At 45.1% G+C, this 24,689-nt stretch overlaps 3 protein-coding genes across 3 annotated transcripts; 2 read left to right on the top strand and 1 right to left on the bottom strand.

The window, feature by feature from the left end:
• Nucleotides 1-7,880: 7,880 nt before the first annotated feature.
• Nucleotides 7,881-11,255, top strand: F5891DRAFT_1180267 (uncharacterized protein; the record flags this gene model as incomplete). The annotated part of the gene is made up of 9 exons (XM_041365898.1): nucleotides 7,881-8,223; nucleotides 8,284-8,795; nucleotides 8,846-9,047; nucleotides 9,105-9,333; nucleotides 9,386-9,515; nucleotides 9,566-9,741; nucleotides 9,790-10,337; nucleotides 10,391-10,540; nucleotides 10,594-11,255. 9 exons carry the CDS (start codon nucleotides 7,881-7,883, stop codon nucleotides 11,253-11,255), a joined length of 2,952 nt encoding a protein of 983 aa, XP_041234297.1.
• Nucleotides 11,256-11,457: 202 nt separating this feature from the next.
• On the top strand, nucleotides 11,458-11,809 carry F5891DRAFT_909981 (uncharacterized protein; the record flags this gene model as incomplete). Its single annotated transcript, XM_041373607.1, has 2 exons — nucleotides 11,458-11,568; nucleotides 11,615-11,809. Coding segments are annotated over 2 exons (306 nt in total), but the record flags the coding sequence as incomplete, so codon positions are not given.
• Nucleotides 11,810-18,796: 6,987 nt separating this feature from the next.
• Nucleotides 18,797-19,551, bottom strand: F5891DRAFT_1206177 (uncharacterized protein; the record flags this gene model as incomplete). The annotated part of the gene is made up of 3 exons (XM_041369032.1): nucleotides 18,797-19,152; nucleotides 19,215-19,229; nucleotides 19,324-19,551. 3 exons carry the CDS (start codon nucleotides 19,549-19,551, stop codon nucleotides 19,057-19,059), a joined length of 339 nt encoding a protein of 112 aa, XP_041234295.1. The 3' UTR covers nucleotides 18,797-19,056.
• Nucleotides 19,552-24,689: the final 5,138 nt, after the last annotated feature.

Below are 24,689 nucleotides of genomic sequence, written 5' to 3'. Positions count from 1 at the left end.
GCGAAGCGCGAGAAAGCGCAGGAGCGCGCAAGGTACAAAGGCGCGGGAACGCGCGCGCGTATTAGCGCGAAGCGCAGGAAAGTGCGCGCGCGTATGCGGAAATGAGAAACTAAGCTTAAGTAGTGATATAAAGCAAGATAAGAGATATAAGAGTGCAAAATGTAAAGGAATAGCTTTCTACTATATTCTGCTAAGTAGTAAGTGGGTAGTAACTAGTAAGTGAAAGGGAAAAAGTAGTTCCCGTGTAGTATGTACTGCTGGCGCTTATATAGCGCGCCTAAGCGCGGTCATGCGGAGCCGAAGCGCTACCGAGTAGGTATGTAAGGATATATATGAGTGAGAAACTATGATAAAAATAAAGGTGGAACTATGCTAATAAAGGAAATGGAAATATACGTACTAGGAAGCTTGGTGGACAGTGGATGGATGCATCTGAATGGCTGGCGCTATAGGGCGCGCAAGCGCAGGAACGCGCGCGCGCGTATACATCGCGAAGCGCGGGAATGGTGCGCGCATGGCGCGCATTGCGTGGGAAAGCTGCGCATCATATAGAGATAGCTGTGGGTAGCGCACAGAATGACGCTGCGAGTTTGTGCTGTATACTTCCTAGTGAAACCTGCCATATCACACCATGAGACACACGAGTCTCTACAGCGGGATAAGTAGGATGGAGCGAGACGTGGAGGCCGGTCGGCATCATAGTATCCTTTTGGAACCTGTGCAGAAGGAGGGGGTTCAAGATCAGATTCCCTCTCGGTATTGGAATCATAGTCAACGAGGGAAGTTACTGGAGGAGCAGTCTCCGCATTCACTTCAAGATCATCGCCCACGAGATTGAAGGCACCATCATCCGCGGTGACATCAGGCTCAATCGGGTCGAGCTGCTTGGGTGCCAGATTGGCATTGCGATGGGGTAACTTCGTTTGAAGTCGAGAATTCTCTGAGACCTTTTGAGAAATTTTGACACCCTGGAAATGCAGTTAGCACATAGAAATAAACTAGATGGTTGGACTTACCTGAGAAGCCTTTGATTTTGACATACGAGCGAGTGCTTGAGAGCGCTCGACTGAGTCGGTTAATTCGTCGTCTGCAAACAGAGTTGTAAAAAGATCCGACACGTCGTTGGCCCCAGCATCGGGAGTATCGATAGGCGTGAGTAAGGCACCACCACTACTCAAAGTGCTCCCCCTGGTGAGCTTAGAGGAGGGAGTGGCACTAGAGATAGTAGTAGAAGGCGCTCCAGAAGCTCTCCCACGGTGCTTCAAGTTGGACTCGGAGGATGGCTTTCCAATGTGAATGTGCATCCTCCAATTCGGGATACGACCGATATGACTGAATTTTTTAGAACCAGGTGGAGAGCTAGCATCGTCATCATAGACCATAAGATTGAAGAAAAAAAGTGATGTTTCAGTCAGATGGAGCTTCATGGTTAAAACGATTAAATGCCTTACACATCCGAGTCAGACGACTTATCATCATCACGTGCCTGTGTTGATTCGTTGGCGATAAGGGCACCTGCCACATCAATCGCATCTCTCACAGGTGTTTTCACTGGGATCACCATCCTCTTTCCCTTCTTCTTGCGTGCTCCTGGCATCTGCACCTCCAACTCCTCGTCTTCTTCACTCCCAGGATGCTCAATATTGGCACTGGCTGCTGATTTATCAGCCCTGCCACCATTGCCTATAGCGCCAACAGCCTTACCGGCAGCCGTAGTCAAGTCGGTGGTCTCTGGAGCTTTCACAGCCTTTTTCACAGGACGAGGACGAGGACGACTAGGCTTAGGTGCATCAGCACGCGCAGCAGCTTGGTCTGTCTCCATCTTTTTATGAAATGCCGCAACGCTGTAGAGAATTATGCCTCTCATGGCGTGATATGGTGCTTTACACTAGGAAGTACATAGCACGAACTTGTAGCGTCACTCTGTGCACTACCCACAGCTATCTCTATATGACGCGCAGCTTTCCCGCGCAACGCGCGCCATGCGCGCACCATTCCCGCGCTTCGCGATGTATACGCGCGCGCGCGTTCCCGCGCTTGCGCGCCCTATGGCGCCAGCCATCCAGAAGCATCCATCCACTGTCCACCAAGCTCCCTAGTGCGTATATTTCCATTTCCTTTATTAGCATAGTTCCACCTTTATTTTTATCATGCATTCTCACTCATATATATATTTACATACCTACTCGGTAGCGCTTCGGCTCCGCTTGACCGCGCTTAGGCGCGCTATATAAGCGCCAGCAGTACATACTATTACGGACCTACTTTTCCTACTTTTCACTTACTAGTTACTACCCACTTACTACTTAGCAGAATATAGTAGAAAGCTATTCCTTTACATTTTGCACTCTTATATCTCTTATCTTGCTTTATATCACTACTTAAGCTTAGTTTCTCATTTCCGCATATGCGCGCGCACTTTCCCACGCTTCGCGCTAATACGCGCGCGCGTTCCCGCGCCTTTGTACCTTGCGCGCTCCTGCGCTTTCTCGCGCTTCGCTTAAGCGCACACTTCTAGATCCTTGCTGCACTCACTTCCCCTATAGGGTCGAACGCACTTGCTTCTCAAGTAACGCAGACTAGGCAGCGCGCGACCTTACAACTTTTACAGATACAGTCAGGAGCTTCTTTTGTTCCTCATTGTATTGTTGTTTCTACAACTGGAGCCCACCGCGAGGGGAGCAGTCAGCAAGATCTAGTTTTGCGCATCTTAACACATACAGGTCAATCTCTTTGCATTTTCACAAGCTAACCAGTTTCTAGTCACGCATTCTCGCGCCTTGCGCGCGCGCTTTCCCACCCCTGTGCGCCTTGCGAGCGCACCTTTGCACTTAGCGCAATTCGCACATATAAGGTCAATCTCTTTGCAAATTCAAAAGCTAACCAATTTCTAGTCACGCATTCTCGCGCCTTGCGCACGCGCTTTCCCACCCCTATACGCCTCGCGCGCGCCTGCGCTCTTTCACACTGCAATGCCTTATAGAATGCCCATCCGCGGCACAGCAAACGCGCCCAAGTTCGACGGCACTACAGACAACCTCGCCGAGTTTATTGATACCTATGAGCAGCTCGCTGATGAAGCAGGACTCCAAGGACTCGACCGCATCAAAGGTATTATCCGCTACCTTGAGCGCGACGATCGAGAACTATGGGGCGGAATGCCTGAAGCGCAAGTAAGCGATTATGACGCCTTCTTAGACGAGGTAAAGGTAATGTATCCTGGATGGGATGGTAAAAGACGCTATGCGCTTGCGGACTTGCGCGCCATTGCGCGCGAATACGCTAACAAACCAATGCCTTCTTGCACAGAACTCAGCAATTACCTGCGTGCATTCAGGAAGGTTATGCAGCCACTCATGGACGAAGACTGTATTGGAAAGGCCGAACGCGACCGCTTATTCATGGAAGGAATCCCTAGCGATGCTCAGGCGCAAATCCGCTTGCGCCTTATGATCAAGTTCCCTGACCACCACCCATACGACCCATATCCATTTATGGACGTCTTTGCAGCTGCGCAGTTCCTATTATCTGGGCGCGCTTTTCCCGCGCCAAGCACACCAGTAAGCGCACCAATTAGCGCGCCCACTATAGCGCCAAACACGCCAGTTAGCGCACCAGTGGCTAAGTGCCAAGATCGCTATCACGCGAGCCACGCAACCCAGGATACGACCACCAGTACTAATGCGACAGCAGGACTCTTCTATTGCGCACCCTCAGAAGTTGCACTTGACAAAAGGCCACCAGTTCCTATTCTTGCGCCTCGCGCGCGCGCCTTTCCCGCGCCTTCGCGCAATTCACACACACCTCCACCATCAACTATGCCAGCATGCAAAGCTATACCAGACTGTATCACTCTAGATCACGAACTCGAGCGCGCGCTCGCGAAGCGCAACCAGACGCGCACTGCAGGTGCCTCTTCACCATCATCCTCAGCAGCACCATCTCCTTCACAATCCGCATCATCACCATCACCATCAATCGCGTCAGTAGTCAGGGATGACTCTAAACATCTATTGCACACTAACGCGCCAGTTGAAACACGCGCACCTATCGCTATCGCATCGCACGCGCCTATCGCTATAGCCTCGCCATTAGTCAGGGATGACTCTAATCATCTATTGCACACTAATGCACCGCTAGAAACATGCTCGCCCCTCGCTATCGCAACACTTAAGGAAGAAATCTCGCCAATCATGCCATCACCATCACTGCTACCACCGCTTGCATCATCAGAGGTCAGGGATGACCCCAAACATCCTTTGCACCTTAGCGCGCCTATAGAGGAGCCTCCTGCCGCATCAGAGGCTCAAGTTGCACCTTACATCAACCAGAGTCTGCCTCTGGTAACTCCAATTGTCACTAACGATTGCGTGCATGTCGCGCTTTTTGCTTCCAGTGACTATCGTGCACCGGTAAAACATCCGTGCAACACGGTGCCTAACCACCAAGCAGAGCATGTCTCAGGCGACCCTGGTGCGACTCAGGCGCACCATATTGCGCCTGAGGACGCGCAATGCGCGCGCTTAGAGGCATTGTATATTTACCCTCATCTCATTTCGCACTTTTTGTCTTTTTCATGTTTGAAGCTCTTAAGGAGCTATATGACAATTCCAATCACTTTTATTTCATCTTCGCACCACCCCTTGTTCACGCGCCATGATCACGCGCATTCATAACTTTAGCAGAGTTTCCACACTATTGCATTTCTATCACTTCTCCCCTTTTAAATTGCATTTCTTTCATTCAACACAAGACATATTCCAATCAGTCATCCAGGCGCGACTTAGGCGCGCGCCTGACACATACATACACGCCTAACCCCCCTATTATCACTTTTAACTTCGCACTTTGCACATTGATTCGCATTCTTCACGCTTTTGCTTACCATGTCAATTTTGTTCCTGCGCGCGCTGATGCGCACTATTCTCTTTCGCCCATGCGCCTTCTGCGCCTTGATATACAACCCTTACAGCCCATTTGTGCAACATTTGCGCCTAATTTTACACTACATACATCTCTCACTAACGCATTTGCAGAGAAATGGCCGTTCCTCGCGTGTTCGGCCAATATAATCAAATTTGCGCGAAATCGCCCCAAGGCGCGCACATCGCGCGCACCCTATCAGCTTGTAGGGCGCCTCTACACCCCTCACAGCGCCTCCCATTGGCGCGCCTTCAACCTGCAGCGCGTTGTGCAGGAATTCATTCTGCCAGTTACAAGCCCCCCCCAAATACGCCAGCCTTGCGCATTCCAACCCTACCTTGGGTAAAGCGTCAGCTCGCAAGAGACGCGAAGCGCGCTAGTCACGCGCGCTCGCACGCGCTCAAGGAGGAGGATCGAGCGCTTCAGCGGCGCATCAAAGGAGGAACATATACCAACACTGTTTCATAGGATATTGTTTGTTTTACCCTGGGTTTCGTCCAGTGCTCTTTCATTTCATTTTCTCTCATTATAACACTGTCCAAAAGACTAATAACACACTGATATATGCATATAGGAATCACCTAGAAGAAAAACAACCATAGATCGTGCCCGCCTAGCTCAATAGTATATTTCCTCTTCGCACGCATGACGCGGCACCATGCTCCTTTTTACCTTAGAACGCGCACATATGCGCGCAGTCTTCCCACGCTCACGCGCATATACGCGCACATACGCTTCACGCGCGCGCGTGCGCGCTTCCCGCGCCTTTCTCATAGGAAGGTGTAGATGTTGACAGCTGCACGAAGAAGACAAGTCGGATAGGACATCCACAAAGTTTACCATTTTCCCTTCATATTTTCACTTATAGTTTTACTCATGCTGTTCAAACCTTTAGCAACTAATATTTAGCACGCCTAGTAGGACTTGGTTTGGACATGGATTGGATTGCTCCTGGACTGCGCCACTTCGCGCCATCCCCACAGAATACAACACATGCGACACTCATGCACGTTCTCGCGCCTTGCGCGCGCGCACTTTCCCGCGCTATATGGATATGCGCGCATCTCGCCCACGCTTTGCGCGCCACATCCATATCACCCTTGCATCATCGCCCCACACCCATGGCACATTAATCACATCAGAGTCACCCTCGCAATCCACCATGCTACGCTTCATTCCCGCGCCTTCACGCATAGCGCGCGCGCATTCTCGCGCCTCGCGCGTAACATGCGCGCAACTTCCCGCGCTTCACACATACCATTCTTATGATCACGCATTCATCGCCCAACAACCAAAGCATCGTACATGCATCGCACATGCATACTATCACGCGAAACCCTCACCACACACGCACTGAGTGGGGACACTCAGAATTTAAGTCCCTGGGAGATGTAGAGAATTATGCCTCTCATGGCGTGATATGGTGCTTTACACTAGGAAGTACATAGCACGAACTTGTAGCGTCACTCTGTGCACTACCCACAGCTATCTCTATATGACGCGCAGCTTTCCCGCGCTTCGCGATGTATACGCGCGCGCGCGTTCCCGCGCTTGCGCGCCCTATGGCGCCAGCCATCCAGAAGCATCCATCCACTGTCCACCAAGCTCCCTAGTGCGTATATTTCCATTTCCTTTATTAGCATAGTTCCACCTTTATTTTTATCATGCATTCTCACTCATATATATATTTACATACCTACTCGGTAGCGCTTCGGCTCCGCTTGACCGCGCTTAGGCGCGCTATATAAGCGCCAGCAGTACATACTATTACGGACCTACTTTTCCTACTTTTCACTTACTAGTTACTACCCACTTACTACTTAGCAGAATATAGTAGAAAGCTATTCCTTTACATTTTGCACTCTTATATCTCTTATCTTGCTTTATATCACTACTTAAGCTTAGTTTCTCATTTCCGCATATGCGCGCGCACTTTCCCACGCTTCGCGCTAATACGCGCGCGCGTTCCCGCGCCTTTGTACCTTGCGCGCTCCTGCGCTTTCTCGCGCTTCGCTTAAGCGCACACTTCTAGATCCTTGCTGCACTCACTTCCCCTATAGGGTCGAACGCACTTGCTTCTCAAGTAACGCAGACTAGGCAGCGCGCGACCTTACAACTTTTACAGATACAGTCAGGAGCTTCTTTTGTTCCTCATTGTATTGTTGTTTCTACAACGCGCTTATTAGTTTCCAGTACAGCTGCTTTACTTGCCTTCTTCTCCTCTTCTTCACGTTGGTCGTCGGCGGCCTTTTGAGCTTTGGTACGTCTTTTTGTACGGTTTTCGCCCCCAGTCAGAATATGTCCTGGATGCTGAGTTGCATTCTTAGGTCGAGTCGCCATGCGTTTTGGAGCTGCGCTGGTGGGCATGGTGTCAATGGAGCGTTTGGGAGGGTAAAGAAATTTGAGGGCGATGGTAGCTCACAACAAGGTATGTTTCGTCACCATTCTTCAAAAATTGTAGTCTAAGCTGACTCTGAATAAATATCTACATTGACCCTTACCAAGCTGACGTACCCACTAGATTACCGCGATCCTTTCGTGCCTGCCGCTCCCAAATGTTTGTCTACCAGTATTTTTCACCAGCCCCAGTAGTCCGAATATTAATTTTTACCCATAGTTTTGCTGCAAGGCGTCAATGTTCATCAAGCGCTTCTCGGCAAGCAGTTTGAACATCAACATTTACTAAAACCTGTCCGGCAAGGAGGCAGTTCAGTAACACTTTCGGCATATTTCGGGTGCTGTGAACCCAGAGTTCACTGTATTGGACACCTTCAAGTTTCTGGTGTTGCTCGAACGTCAATGAGCCTATGTAATTTGGGCGCTTTCAAGAACCCCCGAATCTAGCCTTCATTTGTGCATTTAGCCTGGTTTGGTCACATTGGTGCCGGTCCGAATTTCTCGTTCACCTTCAGATATACTTTTCGACTGCCAACATCAACTTGGCCTACAACACATATATGCCTCCCCGCCGTGCTCACCACCTACTTCAGCTTCCATGCCCGGCTCCAGGCTGCGCACGCTGGTTTCGAAACCAATCAGGTCTCACTCAACACAGGCGTTCACTCCACCCAAATATACCTGCTCCAGGACCTCCTCAACCATCCCGGTCACCATCCCACCCTCGAGATTTCTCACCACCACCTCCGGATTTCTCACCGCCTCCTCGGGATTTCTCACAACCTCCCCAGCCATCACCTCCTATGCCCTCTGAACCAACTCATGAGGATTCGGACAACGCTGACGCAGAATTTACCGATTCAAGTGAGCGTTGTTATCGTACATACCATTCGATGTTAAACGGTACGTTCATTTACATCTGTACTCTTGTTGTTTTTGTTTTTGACTTAGATCTATGCTTAGGACGACCATGCACGGCTGATGGAGAATTTCTGCCACATGGCGCCCCTCCAACTCCCATGCCACAAAAGGCTCCTGACGACTGGAGCCCATATCGCAATAGAATAGAATTTGAGGCGGCTGAGTTCGCGTTCAAAAAATGCCATATGTCTGCCAAAAACCTGGATTTCTTATGTGATTTAATGGCCGCAACTCTCGTGAAACACCGCGATGTCCCTCCATTCGCCGATCATAAAGATCTCCACAATGTCATAGATGCGACACAGCTTGGTGATGTCCCCTGGCAATCTTTCTCGGTTCAGTACACAGGAGAACGCCCTGAGGTTGTCCCGCCATGGATGGATGATGAATTCGATGTCTGGTATAGGGACCCTCGCGCGATGGCGCACAACATACTAGCCAACCCCACCTTCAAAGATGAAATCGACTATACGCCATTTCGTGAATACAATGCATCGGACAAGACGCGCCGTTGGAAAGACTTCATGTCTGGAGACTGGGCATGGAAACAATCAGTATGTTTTCCATCTATTACTGCTCGGGACAGAGCTAACGCTTCATCAAGGACATCATATCAAAAGATCCAGAGACGCATGGATCTGCGTTAGTCCCAATCATTCTCGGTAGTGATAAGACTACCGTTTCTGTGGGCACTGGTAACAACGAGTACTATCCCCTCTATGCCTCGATCGGCAATGTACGCAACAGTGTACGGCGTGCTCACCGCGATGCTCTTGTCATAATCGGTTTCCTCGCCATACCCAAAAGTACGTGTGTTGATATTTTAGATTTTATTGCGCCTCATCTGACTTACTGCACTACAGCTGACAAGAAGCATTCAAAAGATGATGCGTTTCGGATATTTCGTCGCCAGCTATTCCACAGCTCGCTATCTGCCATTCTCTCTAGCTTGAAATCCGCAATGACCGAATACGAAGTTGTGCGCTGTGGAGATGGACATTTTCGGCGCATTATATACAGTCTAGGACCCTACATCGCGGATTACGAGGAACAACTAGTGCTATCCTGTATTGTTAAGCATTGGTGCCCGAAGTGAGTATTGGAAGTTGTAATCATTATCCATCTGTACTAACAATACACATAGATGTATTGCAGTTCGAACGAACCTCGACAATGGTGGCATGGATCGCTGTCGTGAGCACACTGAGTTCCTTATTGGTGAGCTACATGGGGATGTATTATGGGATGAATTCGGTATCATTGGTGATCTCGTCGTGAGTGGAGCCGGCCGCTCTGCAATTCGAAACTAATATGTATTGTGTAGCCCTTTACGAACGACTTCCCCCGAGCAGATATCCATGAGTTACTGTCATTCGACCTCCTCCATCAGCTCATCAAAGGTGCTTTCAAAGACCATCTCGTCGACTGGGTAGCAAAGTACCTCAAGGCTGTGCACGGGACCAGGCGGGCGGAGGAGATTATGAGCGACATAGATCGCAGGTATGCCCTTCATTCATTATATTGATATTCTCTTCTAATTTAAGTCAGAGGCGCTGCTGCACCATCATTTTCTGGTCTACGACGATTTCCTCAAGGCCGCGACTTCAAACAGTGGACGGGTGATGATTCGAAAGCGCTCATGAAGGTCTTTCTTCCAGCTATTGAAGGCCATGTGCCTGGAGATATGGTTCGCGCATTTCGCGCATTGTTAGAATTTTGTTATCTTGCGCGGCGCGATGTTGTCACCGAAGATACCCTGAACCAGATGCAAGACGCACTTCACTGGTTCCATCGCTATCGCCAGATATTTGATCTCGTTGTTCCTACCTTCTCACTCCCTCGCCAGCACTCAATGATTCATTATACGGACATGATTCGACTTTTCGGTGCCCCGAACGGACTATGCTCGTCAATCACAGAATCAAAACATATCAAGGCTGTAAAGGAGCCTTGGCGTTGGTCAAGCAGGCATAATGCTCTTGGTCAGATGCTTGTAACCAATCAACGCCTTGACAAGCTTGCAGCATCCCGTGTGGACTTTGATGCACGAGGGATGCTCACTGGCACTATTTTATCAAGTGCTTTAGCCGCTCTCAGTAAGATTTCTTTCTCTGGTCGTCTTCTCGCATACTCAAACAGCAACATACAGCACCGGATGAAGATGAACAGGCTGTCCCTCCTATTGCACCACAGCCAGATGCCCATGCCATTGAACCGCAACCAGACATCGATATCGATGACGGTGAGGTAGTTGATGGTCCAACAGTACTTGGTTATGTAGTGCTTGCCAAAACTCCTCGTAAGTGATACCATGCAGCGTCAAATCTCGATGCTAACTATTGTATCATACAGAACGAAAACGGGCGCGAACAGTAGCGGCGTTAGCACACGAAGTTGCTGTTCCAGATCTGCGACGCCTCATTCGACACTTTTTGTTCACTCAGCTCAACCAAGATGATCCCCGCGATCCTGCAGATGTCCCAACTGGTAGCTTGCCTCGGCATGAAGGCAAGCTCCAGGTCTTCAATTCTGCTGCCGCAACCTTCTTTGCTCCCAGCGATCTGAGTGGTACTGGTGGCATGCGACGGGAACATATCCGTGCATGTCCACTCTGGAGAAACGAGTACCTGCGCAATGACTGTGTGTTCATCGACACTGATTCGGACACTCAAGGCATGCGAGGACTCGAAGTTGCGAGAATTGTATGCTTCTTTTCTTTCAAGCACAACTGGGAAGTATATCCATGCGCTCTCATTCATTGGTTTGAGAAGATTGATGATTGTGCTGACGAAGACACTGGCATGTGGATGGTCCATCCCAGTTTCCACGAGGGTGGTTCCCGGAACCTTGCTGTTATTCATATCGAGACGGTGTTCCGTGCAGCACACCTGATACCTATGTACGGTTCGGAGTACATCCCTCACGACCTTAAGTTCTACCATTCCATTGATTGTTTCCGCTCATTTTATGTCAACAAGTTCGCTGATCATCATGCGTTCGAGATAGCCTCCTGACCGCCATGTATGGCATAGGTACGTCTTCAATTCAAATTTTGATCTGTTTTTAACGGTCAGATCCCATTAGAATATTTAATTCCTCGAGATCGTGCCTCTATCGACAATGATGGACTGGTCTGGCGAATTCGCAAAGTGGGCGCCGACACTGAAAATGATCTCATACAAGGGCAACCCTGCACAACGTCGAAACCTCCAAGGCGACCTGCAGATGGGCCAGTTCCAGGTTCTGCTCACTACGTACGAGTACATCATCAAGGACCGACCTATTCTCAGCAAACTCAAATGGGTGCATATGATCATTGGTAAGTGGGTTTGATTTTTTTTTTTGGTTATGTTGTTCATGCTTGCTATCAGAGGGACATCGCATGAAGAACACCCAGTCGAAACTTGCACAGACGCTGACGCAGTACTACCATTCCCGCTACTGCCTCATCCTCACCGGTACCCTTGCACAGACGCTGACGCAGTACTACCATTTCCGCTACCGCCTCATCCTCACCGGTACCCCCCTTCAGAACAATGTTCCCGAACTATTGGCCCTCCTCAACTTCGTCCTGCCCAAGATCTTCAACTCTGCGAAGTCACTCAATGAGGGGTTCAACACGTCATTCGCGAACTCGGGTGTGGAGAGCGATCACGGAGAAGAGTGTCGAAGAGGCTATGAGAAATGGCGAGGAGGACGGCAAAAAGGTTCGTGTTCGTTCTACCTAGTGTACAATGCTACAACGCTGACGGCTTATATTTACAGGCCACGAGACACTGAGACGACACTATCATAACGAATGGTGAGTGCTCGTCGATTATCGGACATCTCAGTACTCACTGTAGTTTGGAATCACCCCACGCGCCTCACGCAACGCGTTTCGTCTCGTCTCGATCCCTGCTCCACATCCACCTCTTCATCCTTTTCCAAAAGCCCAACGAGGCCCCCTCCGTGTTCGCCTCCTCCGCCTCCGCCTCTGCTTCAGCCCGAATGGCAGCATCCGCCCTGATCACTACATCGCCCCACTGGCACCTGCTCCCCCGCCCGCAAACGAACGTTTTTGAGGCTGCCATGGACTGTAATCAACACCATCTCGTCAATCTATCATAGCTAAAATGAGTCTTAGTAGTACTTACTTCACTTCTGTTACTTGCAATTGACGAAGGCACTTTTGATGGCTTATCGCTGTATTATCACGCTTGTTTGTCACGTGCTACCTTTTGATCAATTATTGCACTTGTTTGTCGCGCGTCTCCTTTCGTTTGCACGCGCTCAAGTAAATAATGGTAAATAAGTTGTAATTAAGTTTTAATTTTGCAAATAAGGGCGGCCAAGAAAAGTGTGAATTTACTGATGCAGTTCAGCAGTCGAGAGCGCCCTCGTGCGTCGGCAAACATATGGTCCAACACCTGTTCCAGTTTCCCTCGTGAGGACTCATCCTTGAGATTTTCCTTCTCCTCCTTCAAAGAGTAGTATATTCGGTCACGATTGACAGCGAAATCGAGCTGTGAAGGATCCAGGATCGTAGACATAAAGTCAAGAATGGATATGCGCCCGTCTCGGAGAATCTTGATAGCAGTTTTGATGCGCTCGTGCCATGAGAGTCGTGGAGAAGCTGTACCCATTGTGACGTCCACGAAACCAGAGTCGAATGAACGATTCAAGTCACTGTCGAGAATCATCGAAGCCTCAGAGCCTCGCATCTTGAGTGAAGGGTCCAAGTCTGACTGGTCCAGGAGTTATAGAACAAGCGAGAGTAATAACATAAAGCAATAGATACACAGAAAGAGCAATGGAAGCAGTGAACGAAACTGCCCAGCAGCTGTTAGCGCGCTCGACTGTCGACGTCAAGTCGGACGGTGACACTGATATATACAAGACTAAGTTAGGACTTAATGAAAACTTAGCAAAACTTCACGTGGTCTCCGATATCTCCAAAAAGGATTATCCATCACGTTACCTTGGGAATCCGCTCAGTATCCGAATTCAAACCCAGTTTTACCAGTCCCTCTATCGACGGCTTGCCTCATAGAGGGGCTGGTCACCAGTCTAGATATCTACACGGGAGGCGTGTATATGATGCATAGCAAGAAATATGACAATACAGTAGACTTGCTCATAACATATAGTGACGGGTTTCTCTACTAGATGTCCACGCCGCCACTGCCGCATAGTTATGTCATGGCTCGGCTCAGCCCGGCTCCAACTCGGCTTTTACCAGAAAGGCAGGGATCTGGAAACTCCGGCACCATCCACCTTCACAAGCCAGGCAAAGCCCTCAACAACAACTTGGCCCTGGCCCAGCTTGGCCTGAGCCACGGCCTGAGTATGAAAATGAGTAGGCAAATGAGATCAATGATTGATAGGTAGATAGAACAAAAATCAAACAATATTTATATCATCCTCCAGCAGCAAAACACTGCAACTATCTTCATCATCACCCTCACTCGCCATACCATCATTAGCATCCAGTTCAAGCATCAGTAAATTCACACATTCCTTAATCTCCTGAATCAGCTTATCTCACTTGTCCCAAAACTCATTTGCTATCTCTCACATCATTCACCTGGCATGTTTCATATTTTTTTAGTATGAAATATAATAAAACATGTATGTTAATATACATCAACATTTTTTTTCTCACTAATGTTGGACAAGTAGATCCACCTTTTGCCAAGACACTTAAGTGTAAATAAGTGTAGATAAGTCCATTTAAGGACAAAATAAGTAATGTGAGAATTTCCTGATGAACATCAGCTTTGAGTTCAGTGGCAGCCAAAGCTAAAAGTGAAAAATCAGATATCATGGTGCACACAACCTGCATCATCAATCCAATGCTGAGGACTAAACTTCGACTCATTGTAGAAACAACAATACTGAGAGGAACAAATGATGCTCCTGACTGTATCTGTAAATAGTTGTAAGGTCGCGCGTTGCCCAGTCTGCATTACTTGAGGAGACAAGTGTGTTCGACCCTAAAGGGGAAGCGAGTGCAGCGAAGATCTAGAGGTACACGCTGAAGCGAGGCGCGAGAAAGCGCGCAGGTGCGCGCAAGGCACAAAGGCGCAGGAATGCGCAAAGTGCGGGAAAGTACGTGCATGTATGCGGAAATGAGAGACTAAGCTTAAGTTATGATATAAAGCAAGATAAGAAATGTGAGATGCGATGTGCTAATGAATAGATTTCTACTGTGACTTTCTAGGTATTAAGTATGTAAGTAAAGTTGGGTGAAAAGGTAAGTGAAAGGTAGGAAAAGTAAGTACTGCTGGCGCTTATATAGCGTGCCTAAGCACTGTAATGCGGAGCCGAAGCGCTACTGAGTAGGTATGTAGAGATATATATAAGTAAGGGTCCATGATAAAAATAAAGTGGAACAATATACAGATGAGAGAAACAGAAATATACACACTAGAGAACTTGGAGGACAGTGGATGGATGCATCTGGATGGCTGGTGCTATAGGGCACTCAAGCATGGGAAAGTACGCGCACATATACATCGTGAAGCGTGGGAAGGGTGTGCATGGGAAAGCTGTGCCTCGTATAGGGATAGCTGCGGACTGCACACAGAGTGGTGCTGCGAGTTTGTGCTGTATACTCCCTAGTGGCAACTGCCATATCACGCCATGAGAGGCATGATTCTCTACATCGTGTCATGAAGATAGTGGTGTTGACATAAAAAAATATTGATCTCTCTCGTGACGATGTGCTACTGTGGTAGACACAGCTATTGTACTACTTGTTGGGTTCTTGGGCAAAGTCCTGCAGGGTGTTGTAGGTACAACAATTCAGTTGGTGGTATACTGAACTATGTGTTGAGTCTGCTTGCCTAAGCTGTATGCTTGAAGTGACAAGTGCATTTGACCCTAAAGGGGAAGCAAGTGCAACAAGGATCTAGGGATTGGTGCAGAGGGTGCTGTTTGTCGGCCAACATGAGGCGCGGGAAAGCGTGTGAGGCATGAGCGCATTACGGAGCACTTGAGCAGCACAAAGTGTGAGAGAGGCGTGAGGTGGGTTTATAAGGGAGGTTCATAATGGATGTTAAGGATATTCTTATTGCTAATAGCTACTGACTATGGCATGTGATGGATGAGCTGTACACTGATAGTGAGGTGCAGGGAGCTTCTATATGATTCAATGATGTTAAATATGAACTACAGGTGTTTATATATGTCTAAAAATGCGCCCCTGAAGCGGAGCTGAAGCAAGTAGGTAAGGTATGTAATAAGGGTCCATGACATGAGAATTGAGCAATCATTAAAATATAATATGGTCTGATATGAAGAAAATGATATGAACACATACCAGTGAGGTTAGTTTGGACAATGGATGGTCATGCAACATAGAGCGCTTCGAGCATGGGAAAGCGCACGAGAATGCAGCGCTTGGGGCAGCCAATGTATGGGAAGGTAGTGCGTGCTTGGCACTTGGCATGGGAGAGTTTCGCTTCACATAGGGAATGATTGGAGAGATATTGGCACAAGTTGTGCATCAAACTGTACTTTGAGATGGTTGCATATATAGCCTCTGCAAGGCCACAGAGATGTCAGTCTCTACAGCATTCTAGTTTGAAACATGGTATGTGCCTAAAAAGGCATAAGGTGAGCTGTGTTCCCAATTTCTAGAAGTACAACATTACATGCAGTGAAACTTGATGCCCTTGTCTGTTAGGAGATGGACTCACTGCAGGCAGCTATTAAATGCGAGGCATAGTGTGTCACATGAATGGCTTGAGAACTGGCGATGCCTGTATATAAGGTGTGAGGATTGTAGCATGCTCTCTCAGATAGATTGTGAACACTTCTCCAGACTGTCTGCCCATGGTTTTGACCATGTCAAATGGCACCCTGCACAGCAAGTATTCCAGTGCCCCTCCTATATGGAGACTATGACCCTTGAGGCTAGGTAACCCTGCTGCTGCTGCCAACATTGTTCTCTTGAGCAGTGCTTTCTTTGAGAGTGGACACATTCCCCTGGAGTGCTTCCAGGCAAAAAAGTGCATTTATCCTGGATTCTCTGTTGGATTCACTCTGAAATGATTCTCTAAGGCTGCTTTGGGATCTGTTGGCCCATCTTGTGCAGCCCAGAATGTGTTCTCTCCTTTGATAGGAGCGTACTTCATCTTTAGGAGGTAAAATCTGGTAATGGAGAGGTCGTTGCGGTCTGTTGTCTCTGACATGTTTGATCTGGTAATGTGTATCTTCAGGTCAAATTCTCTGATGGCACTGACTGTGAATTCACCCAATCTTGCTACAGAGTAGAAGATCATGGTGAGACACACGAATACTGCTGTGTCAAGCAGAGAGTTTAGGTTCAACTGGTCGCAAATGGCTGTTAGGAATGCTGGTGTAAAAGATAAATGTTTCTTCTGCTTGGATTGCTCTGGTGCTAATGTGGTGGCTCTGTCTAGCACTGCCTTGAGCTCTCTTGGTGGAATTAATCACTCCCTCCTATGTAGCAGGTACCATTCTCTCAGATCAACTGTGTAGTTTGCTAGCATTGACCCTGAGTAAGAGCCAGAGAGAAAATGAACATGCACCAGTGGAGGTAGGTGGACATGGAAGGCACATGGACAGATGGTATGGAAAAGCAGATCCGAGTGCGGATAGGTGCTGGATGAGTATTGGCTGAGATGGACTTGTTGCTAGAGAGAGTGGAAATGATGTAGACCTCATAACTTCCTATAGGTCCTGACACAAGTATCGAAAGACACTTGTTCCTGCCCAGCATGGGTCCAAGCATCACAACAGCTTGACTAAGGCTAATGAAGATCAGTGTCTGAGATACTGTCTATGAGTAAATATTCAAGGCATGTTCTTATGAAAAAAATGCAACATTCAACAGATTTTAAACCTATTGCACTCCAACAGAAACAGATGTCTATTATGCCAGGATGACCACTTGGCTAAACACAACTCTGATGAGCATATGTCAAGGTGTGGTTTCATTAAAAAAACAGACAAATTCTATCATTGGCAGGTTTCAAACCTGCATGGTCCAAGAGAAACAGATTTTGACTCTGTTAATCACTGGGAATTTCATCTTTAGTGGGTTTTGAACCCACACACATGGGTTTGAAACAGATTTGAATTCTGTTGCAGCAACTGTTTGACTAACACCAGTTAGATGCATCTTTAAAGAGACCATTAAGAAGTGAATCTGCAAGGCAAGTCTACCATTACCTGTTACTTGTAATGTTTTCCCTCAGCTAAATAGATGAATTGAACACAAAATGTGATACAGCACTTTCAGAAAGTGAGAGGAGAGCAATAAGATGATGAAAGGTCTCAAATACAGCTTGAATATTTGCCTTGATAGATGTGTATTCTTTCTCATTCTGCAGGTCATTAGAATCAAACTTGACATGTAATCTGGTCTATTTCTTCAACCAAGTCGAGACCTTTGGAGAGAATTAAATTGTTTTTGTATTTATCATTGCGAGTTTGCATCAAGGATACTTGCATTTGCCTCTAGTAATTCTTTAGCAAAAAATATTCCTAATTTGTGCATGAAACCAACAGCAATATCAATCAAGCTTGAGATCATCACCGGTAGATGAGATAAAAAGAAGTAGAGATGTATATTTTACATAAATAAATATTTGGGCCTGATTGGATGAGATAGAATTTGATGTCTGAGCCTGAGGAGGTCCAACCCTTGCATTTATACATCATTGCCTTCATCCCAGCCATGATATTTCACCTCATCACACTGGATGCAGACATCAATTTCTAACATCCCTCTTGGGCCCAATCATATGTGATCCTTTCACTGTTACTTGTCACTTGTGGCTCAGACATTAATACTAAAACATCACAAACATTATGGGCCCACCGTGGTGGTCTGCCATCTGCACTTTTTCAGAGCAATTGCTAGATAAACAGGTCTTGAGGTCAAGAGTCCCAGAAGAAGTCTGATGTCTTTTGCAATAAAAGCAGGATAAAAGAATCAACAGTGACCATGTGATTTAAGAACTGACAAAATGCAGATAAATGTGCCTTGAGGGTTCACTTCTGAATGAGTTCAGTGGAAGTGAATCACACTGGTCTTAGTCAAGCAGTCGATAGAACAGAATCTAAATCTGTCTGCGTGGGTTCAAAACCTGCTAAAGATGAAATTTTCAAGTGATCACCAGAGTCAAAATCTGTTTCTCTTGGACAGCGCAGGTTTGAAACCTGCTGATGATAACATTTTTATTTGATGAAAATGCACCTTGACATATACATTGAGGATTCACTTCTGACTGGATTCATTAGGAGTGCATCTGACTGGTCTTAGCCAAGCAGTTGATACGACAGAATCCAAATCTGTCTGCGTGGGTTCAAAACCTGCTAAAGATGAATTTGCCAAGTGATCATTAGAGTCAAAATCTGTTTCTCTTGGACTGCGCAGGTTTGAAACCTGCCAGTGATAGCATTTTTATTTCATGAAATCACACCTTGACATTTTGTCATGAATGATATGTGCCTTGTAGAAGCATGTTCAGTGAGGCATATGTGCCTCTGTTTCTGGTTTTTGTAACTTAGCTTTCTACAGTGCACTACCACTGTATGGTTCGTCATTATGAGCCATAGATAGTAGCCATTGGAATATAATAATCAAGAAGTTGACAGAAGAACCAAGAAGAAAAGTCAGACTGGACATCTGTATAGTTTTGGAAACTACAACCACTCACTTGGCTGAACACAACTCTGACGAGCTTGTAAGCAAGCCGACCATGAGCATATGTAAAAGTGTGGTTTCATAAAAAATGAAATTTATCATTGGCAGGTTTCAAACCTGCACGGTCCAAGAGAAACAGATTTTGACTCTGATGATCACTTGATAATTTCATCTTTAGCAGGTTTTGAACCCACGCAGACAGATTTGGATTCTGTCACATCAACTGCTTGGCTAAGACCAGTTAGAAGCATCTTTAAAGAAAACATTCAGAAGTGAATTCGCAAAGCAAGTCCACCTGCTCTCTGTCACTCACGATGTTTTCCCTCAGCTGAACAGATGAATTAAATATAGACTGCAATACAGCACTTTCAAAAGCAAGAGGAGAGCAACATGATGATGAAAGGGTCTCAAACACAGTGCACCTCGACCTTATATATGAGCAAATAGTGGTCAGATGGCTCTTTTGAATCTTTGCCTTGAATCTCAGCCTTACAGATGCGTATTTCTTCCTCATTACCCAGGTCATTGGGATCAAACTTGAAAGTTTGATGTGTAATCTGCTCTTCTTCTTCAACCAAGTCAAGACCTTTGGAGAGATTTAAATTGCTCTTGTGCTTATCATTCCGAGTTTGCATCAAGACTTTGGTCATATATTGAACTTTGCATCAAGGATAAAAGAATAAACAGTGACCATGCTATTGAAAGAACTGACAAAATGCAGATGAATGTGCCTTGAGGATTCACTTCTGAATGAGTTCATTAGAACTGCATCTCACTGGTCTTAGTCAAGCAGTTGATGCGATGGAATCTAAATCTGTTTGTGTGGGTTCAAAACCTACCAAGGATCAAATTGTCAAGTGATTACCAGAGTCAAAATCTGTTTCTCTTGGAATGTGCAAGTTTAAAACCTGCCAATGATAACATTTTTATTCTATGAAATTGCACCTTGACATCGACTCATGTGTACTTTCCTGAGAGCTTCATATCACTGGTCTTAGCCAAGTAGATGTTGCAACAGAGTCAAAATCTGTTTCTTTCAAACCATGCAGGTTCAAAACCTGCTTGCAAAATATTTTGCAGTGCATAGATTCTCAGAGACCCAAGTGCAAGAAAATAGGGACAGTTAGACATTTTGAAGTATTCATCAAAGTGATATCATTCGTGTCTGTTTTATCTTTTTCAATGCAGCCCAGGTGCTACTGCTTTGCACTAGTTTTGCAGCAGAATATAGCGAGAATGCTTCTCTTGCATCTATACATTGTGGTCTGTAGCTGGGTGTACCCTTCAGCATGACATAAAAATAAAATAATGAAAATATATTAGCAGTATTGGATTGGACAATAGATGGACATGTAATGTAGGGCAGGCACAAAAATGCAGTGCTTGATATGGGACAGGGTGTGATTTTATAAAATAAAAATGTCATCATTGGCAGGTTTCAAACCTACCAAGTCAAGAGAAATAGATTTTGACTCTGATGATCACTTGCAATTTCATCTTTGACAGGTTTTGAACCTGCACAGACAGATTTGGATTCTGCCAGACAGATTTGGATTCTGTTGTAATGACTGCTTGGCTAAGACCAGTGATATGCACTTCCAATGAACTCAATCAGAAGTGAGCCCTCAAGGCACATTTATCTGCATTTGACCACCACACAAAATGGTGGGATGCAATGACTCATGAGCTTGCATTCAAGGCAAGTTTTAATGGCCAAACAAAAACCATGTTATTATACAGGTTTTAAGCCTGCTTGGTTTAACAGAAATAGATATAGAAAATGTCCATGGGCAAATGATTACTCAGAGGGATTTAGGATCGACAAAGACAGACCTTCAGAGTGTGTAGAGTTCAAAAAGCATGCAGACCAGAGTCATGGCAATGACATGGCTAAGATAATTTAAGATGAGTTTCTCAGAAAACCAGGTGTGTTTTTATAGAAAATAAAATTCATCATTGACAGGTTTTGAACCTGCACAGTCCAAGAGAAACAGATTTTGACTCTGATGATCACTTGGCAAATTCATCTTTAGCAGGTTTTGAACCCACGCAGACAGATTTATATTCTGTCATATCGACTGCTTGGCTAATACCAGTTGAATGCACTTGCAATGAACCCAATCAAAAGTCAAGGCAGATCTTTCAATAGTATGGTTGCCATGATTTATTTATTATTTATTTTACTCTTATTGCAAAAGACATCAGACTTCTTCTGGGGCTCTTGACTTCAAGACCTGTTTATCTAGCAATTGCTCTGAAAAAGTGCTGATGACAGACCACCATAGTGGGCCGATGATGTTTGTGATGTCTTGGGATATTAACAGCTGGGTCATGAGTGAAAACCGACAATGGAAGGATCACATATGATTGGACTCAAGGAGGATATTGGAAACTAATACTAGAACTGACAAAATGCAGTCAAACATACCTTGAGGATTCACTTCTGAATGGGCTCATTGGTAGTGCATCTAACTGGTCTTAGCCAAGCAGTTGATACGACAGAATTCAAATCTGTCTGCGTGGGTTCAAAACCTGCTAAAGATGAAATTGCAAGTGATTATCAGAGTCAAAATCTGTTTCTCTTGGACTGTGCAGGTTTGAAACCCCCCAATGATAACATTTTTATTTTATAAAATCACACAACCAGTGAGATGGTGCTCTCAGGAAAGTACACATTTGTCCATTTTGAGGTGTGTTCTAACAGGAAAAACAACATATAGATCAGTGTCTGAGATGCTGTCTATGAGGAAATAAATATTCAAGACACGTTCTAATAGAAAAAAATGCAACATTCAACAGGTTTCAAACCTGTTGCATTCCAATGGAAGCAGATTTTGATTCTGTGATGACAACCACTTGGCTAAACATAACTCTGATGAGCTTTTGAGTAAACCAACCATGAGCATATATCAAGGTGCATTTTTATAGAAAATGAGAATTATCCTTGGCAGGTTTCAAACCTGCACGGGTCCAAGAGAAACAGATTTTGACTCTGGCGATCACTTGGCTATTCAACATTTGGTAGGTTTTGAACACACACAGACAGATTTAGATTCTGTTGTATCGACTGCTTGGCTAAGACCAGTGAGATGCACTTCCAACGAACTCATTCAAAAGTGAAACCTCAAGGCACAAAAGTTAATGTATGACTAAAGTCTTGATGCAAACTCGGAATGATGAGTACAAGAACAATTTAATTCTCTTTAAAGGTCTCGACTTGGTTGAAGAAAAAGAGCAGATTACACATCAAATTTTCCAGTTTTGATTTTAATGACCTGAAGAAGTTCTGAGATAAAGCAGAAGTATTTAGACAATAGTGCAACATTCTGCGCTTAGATGCTTTCAAGCTGCTCAGTATCAAATAGCAGTTATAGCGTATTTTAGACTTTGAGTCCCACAATATGCAAGATGGTGGTGAAAAGTTGTTCAGAGTCAAAAGATACATGGTGCTATATAAGTAATTCTAAGTGTGTTCTAAGTGTGCAGAAGCAAGTCAGAAGCGCAGAAAATAGGCAAAAGTATGTAAGTCGCTTCTGAATGAGTTCATTGGAAGCACATTCAACTGGTATTAGCCAAGCAGTTGATACGACAGAATATAAATCTGTCTGCGTGGGTTCAAAACCTGCTAAAGGATGAATTTGCCAAGTGATCATCAGAGTCAAAATCTGTTTCTCTGGGACTGCTCAGGTTTGAAACCTGCCAGTGATAAATTTTATTTTCTATGAAAACGCACCTTGAAAAATTTGCTCGTGGTCGGTTTGCTTGCAAGCTGATCACAGTTGTGTTTAGCTAAGTGACTGTCATAACAGAATCAAAATCTGTTTCCATCAGAGTGCAACAAGTTTGAAACTTGAACTTGTCGAATGTCGCATTTTTTCTCTAAGAACGTGTCTTGAATATTTGCTCATAGACAGCATCTCAGAAATTGATCTTCATTGGTCTTGGTCAAGTTGTCACCAGATTTAAAATCTGTTTCTCTTCGACTGTGCAGGTTTAAAAACAACAACATTTCTATTCTATGAAATCCAAAATGGTGGAATGTGATGAATCACAAGTTAATGCAAAAGACACATCATTATATATATTACAAACCTGCTTAGTTCAAGAGAAATATATTTTGATTCTGGCAATCACTTGAATGAGCACAATAAAGAATCTCAGCCTTAATAGATTTGTGTTTTTCCTAATTCCCCAGGTTATTAGGATCAAATTTGAAAGTTTGATGTGTAATCTGCTCTTTTTCTTCTTCGACCAAGTCAAGACCTTTAGAAAGAATTATATTGTTATTGTACTTATATCCTTCTGAGTTTGCATCAAGACTTTGGTCATATATTGAACTCTGTGTCAAAAATACACTGTGTGATCCTTTCATTGTCAATTTTCACTCATGAACACACCATGGTGGTCTTCCATCAGCACTTTTTTAGGGAAATTGTTAGACAAACAGGTCTTGAAGTCAAGACCCCCAGCAGGAAGTCTGTGTCTTTTGCAATAAGAGTAGGATAAAAAATCAACACTGACCATGCTATTGAAAAAGCTGATAAAATGCAGATAAATGTATCTTGAGTACTCACTTTTGAATGAATTCATCGGAAGTGAATCTAACTGGTCTTAGCCAATCAGTTGATACGACAGAATCTAAATCTGTCTGCGTGGGTTCAAAACCCGCTAAAGATGAAACTGTCAAGTGATCATCAGAGTCAAAATCTGTTTCTCTTGGACAGCGCAGGTTTGAAACCTGCTGATGATAACATTTTTATTTGATGAAAATGCACCTTGACAGTCTGAAACCCATTGAATGCTGCATTTTTTTTTATTAGAACATGCCTTGAATATTAAATCATAGACAGTCTCTGATATCATTGATAGAGAGTGACTCGGACAATGTTCAACAGTTGGCATGGATCATAAAACAAGTTGCTGCAAGGCTAGCAGTGGAACATGGTTTCATACACCAGCTTTGAGTTTTTTTGGTTTCTCTTCCAAGAAAGTCATAATGCCACCAGAAATTTGAGGCCTTCCAATTCATTTTAAGATTCATGTGTAAAATGCGAAGGTGTGATTTCAGAGAATAAAAATAAAAATGTTATCATTGATAGGTTTTAAACCCGCACAGTTCAAGAGAAACAGATTTTGACTCTGGTGACAATTTGACTAAGACCAATGAAGATCAACATTTGAAATGCTGTACATGAGCAGATATACAAGACATGTTCTAATACAAAAAATGTGTCACTCGACAGGCTTCAAACCTGTAGACTTCAATGGAAACAGATTTTGAATCTATTGCAGCAATGACATGGCTAACATCAGTCGAGATGAGTTGTTGAGAAAATCATTCATGAGACAATGTCAAGATGTGTTTTCATAGAAAATAAATTTCATCATTCGCAGGTTTTGAACCTGCACATTCCAAGAGAAACAGATTTTGACTCTGGTGATCACTTGATAATTTCATCTTTAGCAGGTTTTGAACCCACACAGACAGATTTAGATTCTGTCGTATCAACTGCTTGGCTAAGACCAGTGAGAGGCACTTCCAATGGACCCATTCACAAGTGAATCCTAAAGGCAGTTCTTTCAATAGCATGAAGGATCACATATGATTGGACTCAAGGGGGATGTTAGAAATTAATGTTAGAGCTGACAAAATGCAGATAAATATACACTTAGGATCCACTTCTGAATGGATTCATTAGGAGTGCATCTAACTGGCCTTAGCCAAGCAGTTGATGCAACAGAATCCAAATCTGTCTGCGTGGGTTCAAAACCTGCTAAAGATGAAATT

Source organism: Suillus fuscotomentosus (assembly GCF_016647785.1).
Source record: "Suillus fuscotomentosus strain FC203 chromosome Unknown F5891scaffold_1, whole genome shotgun sequence".
NCBI classification, from domain to species: Eukaryota; Fungi; Basidiomycota; class Agaricomycetes; order Boletales; family Suillaceae; genus Suillus; species Suillus fuscotomentosus.
Note: the sequence above shows the minus strand (reverse complement) of the source record. Positions and strands in the feature narration are given on the sequence as shown.